Source organism: Tasmannia lanceolata, unplaced genomic scaffold, assembly GCF_043159265.1.
Source record: "Tasmannia lanceolata isolate RefF3 unplaced genomic scaffold, GAP_Taslan_0.1 ptg000025l, whole genome shotgun sequence".
Classification (NCBI taxonomy): domain Eukaryota; kingdom Viridiplantae; phylum Streptophyta; class Magnoliopsida; order Canellales; family Winteraceae; genus Tasmannia; species Tasmannia lanceolata.
In genome coordinates this window covers 9294297-9301119 of record NW_027518702.1, presented here as the reverse complement: position 1 = coordinate 9301119, position 6823 = coordinate 9294297, and the positions used below count along the sequence as shown (strand labels likewise).

The 6823-nt window shown below is 36.6% G+C and overlaps 1 protein-coding gene across 1 annotated transcript; it reads right to left on the bottom strand.

Moving 5' to 3' along the window:
* Positions 1-1226: 1226 nt before the first annotated feature.
* LOC143857882 (homeobox-leucine zipper protein ATHB-13-like) lies at positions 1227-3584 on the bottom strand. The gene is made up of 3 exons (XM_077368409.1): positions 3345-3584; positions 2624-3000; positions 1227-1873 (listed from the first exon to the last, which is right to left on the bottom strand). Exons 1-3 carry the CDS (start codon positions 3466-3468, stop codon positions 1532-1534), a joined length of 843 nt encoding a protein of 280 aa, XP_077224524.1. The 5' UTR covers positions 3469-3584; the 3' UTR covers positions 1227-1531.
* Between the last annotated feature and the right edge of the window lie 3239 nt (positions 3585-6823).

The window sequence follows — 6823 nt, the reverse complement described above, 5'->3', positions numbered from 1 at the left end:
AGATTTGAAGATCCTTCCAATAGCCAGCAAACAGAATTCATTGGGAGCATCATCAATGATCGGATTGCATTCATCGCACAACATCACAATTTGTTCATCATGGCCAGAGGTACGCACTTAAGATTGAAGTTTATTCTAACAATTAGGCATTTTTAGATTTTTTTTTTGGGCAATGACATTTTCACTCCCCCTGAAGTACACATTCGCTTCCCTTTTAACGTGATTTGACTTCAAAAGGTGTTAAAGTTGGCCACTGTTCACGTTATAAGTGGGGTGAATGCGAAATGCAGAGGGAGTGAAAATATCATCGCCCTTTTTTTTGTGTGTGTGTGTGAGAAGAATAGAGAGAGAATGTTTGGAGCACATTGGCTGCCATCCATGGTATGCAGAGTAGTTTTCTTATTGGGAACACAATGCATCTATCTTATGTTAGAGAGTCACTTGGCCTTCTAGCTTGGAGAAGAATAAGAGCTAGTGTCTTTTGGTAGGTAAGGGTTGGACCCTACCTAGAGTGTGTTGCTTTCTTGTTTAGAATATATACATGGTTAAGGGTTGTTGTTTTTCTTTTTGATCCGTAAGCTTGGGTTAGGCGGACCCCTACCAGAATATTAATTAAAGAAAGATGATACAAGAAAAGGAACAAGGGCACACCCCATCCTTTCCACAAAGTCTAAGAAGCAGAATAAACTAACGACATGCCGCCCTTAAAATCAAAACTCAAAAACAAGCAAGAGAAGAGAGAGCACACATGATCTCAAGAGACAGTCTAAGGGTTGTTTTCTTACTTGCATCATAATAGTGGAGAGAGATTGTAGCTTTAACCTTTGAACTATAGTGGCTGTATTGGATTTGGGTGACAGTGGGTCACTTGTTGGCTTGTCTTGAATGCATTACTTTGTGAGCAATACAGAGTACCCAACTCCTCTCATGGGAGAGTGACCATTTCCAAGCTCTCTCTCTCTCTCTCTCTCTCTCTCTCTCTCTCTCTCTCTCTCTCTCTCTCTCTATGCATTTGGGTCATCTACTTCATCAAAATCGAGTAGATTCTCTTCATCATTTAAGCTTTATTAATGATTGTTGAAGAGCCTACAATCATAAGAACTTTCTCTCAAACACGTAAATTTTTTTTTTCTTTAAGCAGCATAAGGACATCAATTCACCCAAAAAAAAAAAAGTGAGGACAGAATCCCTTTATTTCATGGCCTACCGTAGTGTGAACCCAGCCAGAAAATCAACTATTTAACTAAATCCATTTTATAATCCAGCCTAACAACATCTCACAAACACATATAGGGAAGGTGTAGTATATGAGAATAGATTCAGGAGGGTAAGTCAAGGTACATATGGTTTAATACAATGCACATACCCTTTATTCCCTCACAAACACTTATGCCAAACTGAAATTTAAGTACTTAAATTCCAGCTAATTGAGCAAATTTAGCCTAATTTTCATCTCAATTCTGATGAGCACACAGTAAACCACGAACCCGGTTGTGATCGTGTAACAGTACGAGCAAATAATTGAATTTATTCAATGAAAATGGTGGTGTTCTGACCATGGCCAGAGGCCAGGTTGATCCTCTATGCCATTGAACATGTTGCAGAAGCTCTCATCTTGGACGGAATGCTCGATTTTCGGGCATTGGAGGTCTGATCTTGAAGAGTTTTGTAGAAATTGAGACACATTTGTTGGCTTGATTGATGGGAAACGGGGTATGTTTGGATGGGAAGATAAAGGGCTATCAATTGTTGAATTTCTTGAGATGTCCAAGTTGATGTCAGAACTGTTATCACTTCTATTACTGCAAGAACCCTCAGTTTCTTTATTAAGATTGATTGGTTCTGATGTTTCTCTGCTCTTTAATGTCAAGATCTGCATTTTTGGATTACCCAAACAAGATAAGAATGAATTATGAGAAAACCCAATTCAACACAAGGATGTTTTCAATCAACAGATTAAAAAAATTTCTATGCATTTCATTGGTAGGATCTAACAAAAAGAATGCCATTTCCCTTGTCTAAAATTTTAATTCTCCCAATCCAGTTAATGAATCAAGATAAGAGAGGCCACTCCCTGATCTACTGTCATTTAGAAAATTAAAAGGTTCCTTTCTTCTAAAACATAATTTATCAATTTTTCAGAAAGCAACATGACAGGAAGGGAAAAAATGTTTTATTTCTTAAAAACTTTGATCTGTGAAACCAAGAGGCATATTCCCAAAAGCAATGATCTACCTATAAAGTCAACAAACCAAGATCTTTCTCATCATTTCAAAAGATGCAGTCCCATGAAAAATTTTGTTAGCTCTTTGCTACCCAAAAAACCCAAAAAGTTGGAAAAGGAAAAATATGTCCCTACTTTTTTAACACACCAATAAAGATAACTTGACCAATCTTTTCAATTTTTAGAGGGACCTTCAATTTATGATGATATCCCTCTAACTTAACCATAATCACATTATTTTCCTCTAAGTTTGTGAAAAAGAAAAAAAAAATCCTAGAAATAATTTCCATCAGAAATGTTTTTCTTGCAATTCAAACAGGGCCTAAGTTCTTTCAGAAAAAAAAAGGACAATCATTTCAACAGATTCAAGACAAATTGCATGGGGAATTCTAATTATACCTCTGCTTGGAGTTTCTTGTTTTGAGAATCAAGGACATCATTGTCTGCCTTAATTGCTTCAAATTTCCTTTTTAACAAATCATAGTCTTTCTCAAGTTGCTTTGTCTTCCACCTTGCTCTCCTGTTTTGAAACCAAATAGCAATTTGTCTTGGTTGCAAACCAAGTGCTCTAGCCAATTGAATTTTCCTCTCAGGCTCTAACTTATTCCCCAACTCAAAATTCTTCTCCAATGTCTTAACTTGTTCCATGTTTAACCTCCTCTTCCTCTCACCAGCCTGTGAACAATCATCAGATAAATCCTCATCTCCATTCATCTCTTCGCAGGCGTGTATGCCCGAAAATGACATGGATCTTTTGCCTAGCAATGATGCAACACCTACATAAGAAAACAAAAAGAGAAACCCAATAAAATGAAGGAAAATTAAATGACTTAAAATGTACTAAAATGAAGAACAATTATGCTAGACCTGCATAAGGAAAAACTATGAGAAACCCAATAAAATGAAGGAAAATTAAATGACTTTGATTATACTTTGTGTTGACTTTTTATCGAAAATAATATGAGAAACCCAGTAAAATGAAGAACAATTATGCTAGACTTGCATGAGGGAAAAGATATAAGAAACCCAATAAAATTAATGAAAATTAAATGACTTGGAATGTACTTGTGTTGATTTTTTATTCAAAAAGATGATAGAAGAGAGGAGAAAGAGGAGTGACCATGAAAATCATGAGGTGTGAATAAGGGAAGGATTGGATTGAGAGAAATGGGAAGGTGGTCTTCTTCATGAGGAGTTTGCAACATGAAATTAGTAGGGAAAAATGCCATCCCATTGCAGGTCATTGCTGAGACTTTTGTCAGCAAAACAACAGGCTTTTGTGATCAACTGACATGGTGAAAGGGAAAGGAGGGGGAGATGGAAAAGATATGAGGGATGGAGAGAGATTTAGAGTGCGAGGGAGACTGGACGAGATGTAATATATCATAGTGAAATGTGGAAAAGGATGGAAAAAACTTTCCAAGAATTGTTTTTCCTTGGAAATGAATTCCCAGTGTTTGGTAAACTTGATTTTATTGGATTTTTTTACAATATAAAATATTCTCCTTGTTTTCAAGGAAAATTGCAAACCAACTAGATCCTGAAATTTTTTCCCCATACATCCAAAAACCATAGTTTCCATTTCTAGTAAGATGTGGGCTTTATTTTTTAAGAAAGGTGGGTTATTTCTTTGGTTATAGTCTTTTGTAAAGAGATGGACAAATTGTTTCATAAGAGAAAATTTTGGGTAATTTTTCATATTTCTATTGGCATGAGACTGTGGCAGAACTTCTTTTTGGTTACTTCCAATGTTTCCTAGAGGAAGGTCTCTTGAGGAGAGAAGTGGGTTATTTACTGTGGTGATAGAGGTGGGTAATCTACTTTATATGAGAGATAGGAAAGAGAAATTGGTTATATTTTATGCTTCTTTAGTGAGTAAATTGGTTATATTTTATGCTTCTTTAGTGGGTTATTTCTATTAGCTGCTTGTTATAAAAGAGAAATGGGACCCATATTGTAGGCTTTTCTAGAGAGAGAGAGAGAGAGATGGGTCATATTTTAGGCTTTTCTAGATAGAGATAAATCGGTCATAATTTAGGCTTCAGCAGAGAAGGAGAGAGAAAGAGGGGGTTTCATGAGAGTTATTTGAGAAAGAGTTCTTATTTATATGGTTAGCCTGTTTTAGTGAAAAGCGTATTACTGAACAAGAGTTGGTTGTAACTTAGAGAGAGAGAGAGGCTATTCTTCTTTAGTGAGAGTGACTTGAGAAATGGGTCATATTTTAGGCTTTTCTAGAGAGACGGATAGAGAAATGGGTCATATTTTAGGCTTGAGAGAGAGAGAGAAAGAGAGAGAGAGAGGAATCTAGGGATGGGTCCTATGGGTTGCAGGGCTTGCTACCCAACCCACATACAGCTATTGTGAAAAAGGTTCTTCCTCATCCATTATCCACAGAAATGGGCGAAAAATCCTAACCATCTCAAGCTGGGTTTTTGTCTTTTTGCCTTATCTCTGATGCCAATGCTCCCTGCCACACCCCAGTGCCCTCTCTCTCTCTCTCTCTCTCTCTCTCTCTCTCTCTCTCTCTCTCTTTTTCTCTGTGCATTTTTTACCTCTCCACATTCAATTTAACCATGGAAATGTTATAGCTCAACCATTTTTGCACAAACCCAGTTGCCTTTTCTTCTTTATTGGCTTGTCAGAGCTTTTTGGGAAATGTAACACCCTTTTTTCTATTTTTCTGGGCAAAGATATTTTCACTCCCCCACACATCCGCTCGCCATCTAACGTGATTTGACGTCAAAAAGCATTAAAGTTGCCCACTGTTCACATTATAATTGCTCTGTTTGGTTGCTTGTAGATGGCTGGGAGAATAGAATAAAAATAAGTCAGGGAATTAGACAAGAACGGAAGAGAATGGAAGATGTGGAGAATATTAGGAGGGAGATTTGCGAGTAGTGTTTGGTTGCTCGAGGAAATTAGCGGAAGATGTAGGGTGTTATTATCAAAATATAGGTGGAAGAGAGAGAAAAGTAAGAGAGAAAAGAATAAGACAATAATTTCTCCTAATTCCTCCAACAAATTTCTCCATTTTGGTGAAAAAATGGGAGAAGATTATGGGGGGGAACATCTCCGCCACGTAGGCGCCACCTAGGATAAAAACCAATAATGATGTCTAGAAGTTGTCTAGTGGTCAAAGGTGTAAATGACAACCAAACATGCTTTGGGGAGATCTTTGGGAGATCTCATGCATTTGAAACTCCTACAATCCCCCCCAAAACAAGCAACCAAACAAAGCATAAGGGGTGCGAATGCTTACTACAGGGTAGTGAAAATATCATCGCCCTTTTTTTTTTTGGGAAATGATTTCAGCACAACTATGTTTTGATACATGCGCTCATGCATCTTCTCTTTTAGCATTTAATTGTCACGTAAGTGCTGAAAACCCTTTTACAGCTCTTTAAGTATAAAAGACAAGAAACATGAGCGTCTTGTATTAGAACATGTTTGTGTTGAATTCATTTCCCATTTTTTTTTTTTTGTGAAAATATCAAAATATCAATTTTTTTTGTGAAAATATCAAAATTTTCTAGGACCCTCTTCCAGTAACACAAACAAGTTGCTTTGCTTTCTTGTTTCTTTTGTTTTTCATATCTATTTTTTTATTAGTTTGCTTCTTGAAGTCTTACACAACTTATTCTTTTAAATGGAAGAAATTTATAGGATGGGTGGCCGTGAAAACACGTGAAGTCTAAAAAAGTAAGTACGGCCTACTTTTTTTTATGATCCAAAACGTTCATAAAAAAAATCATTTCCATAGGATGATCCTAACCCTCCGATCTGATCTGATCTGAATATGATCATAAAAAAAGTGGGCCATACCGACTTTTTTAGACTTCACGGCCACCCATCATATAAATTCTCTTGTAGAATTGTAACACCCAATGTAAAAGATTAAAAAAAAAGGGAAAACACTTCCAAAACAGGATTTCCTTTGGAAAATATAGACCCCTTGATTTTAACCCTGATGTTTGCAGGAATATTTTGGAAAAGTTTGGAAAGAAAAAAATATATCTAATTTTCATACTTTTTTTACACCCAAAACAGCATAACTTGAACTACCATATTCAATTTTTACTTAGAGTGACCTTAAAATTGTAATAGGGATTTCTAGGGACTTTCGCAGAAAGGCATTTCGCGGCTGGCTGTCATGAGAAAGCAGCCACCTCAGCTGAATTAAATGAATAGCGAGCCTGTGTGGCTGCTCTCTCATGCAACTGCCAGTCACGAAATGCCTTTCTGCGAAATTCCCTGGCAAATCCCTTTGTAATAATATCCCTCTAAATTAACCAAACCCTCTAAATTGTGGGAAGAGAAAAAATTCCCAAGAAAAATTTTCCATCAGAAATGTTTTTCTTTCAATCTAAACAGGGCCTTAGGTATTCTTCTATATGGCATACAATGAGGCTTTTGTATTCTTTTAGGAAGTCTTGGCAACTTTGGTTACAGGAGAGCAATTTAAAAAGGAAGTTTTGAAAAAGGAGAAATTATATGGTTTAAGGCCTTATGACAATAAGGCCTTTGTAAGGTGGAAGTACCACCACCCTTGACATTTGATCCAACTGCAGCTCCTCAGAAAGCTCAAAAAGTGAGCTGGTG

Excerpts from the sequence above, each read along its gene's own strand:
- LOC143857882 (XM_077368409.1), bottom strand. The coding sequence starts at position 3,468 with ATGACCTGCAATGGGATGGCATTTTTCCCTACTAATTTCATGTTGCAA. Across the intron at positions 3,001-3,344 it reads CACACCTCATGATTTTCATG|GTGTTGCATCATTGCTAGGC; the intron begins GTCACTCCTCTT and ends TTTCTTATGTAG. Across the intron at positions 1,874-2,623 it reads ACAAGAAACTCCAAGCAGAG|ATCTTGACATTAAAGAGCAG; the intron begins GTATAATTAGAA and ends CCAAAAATGCAG.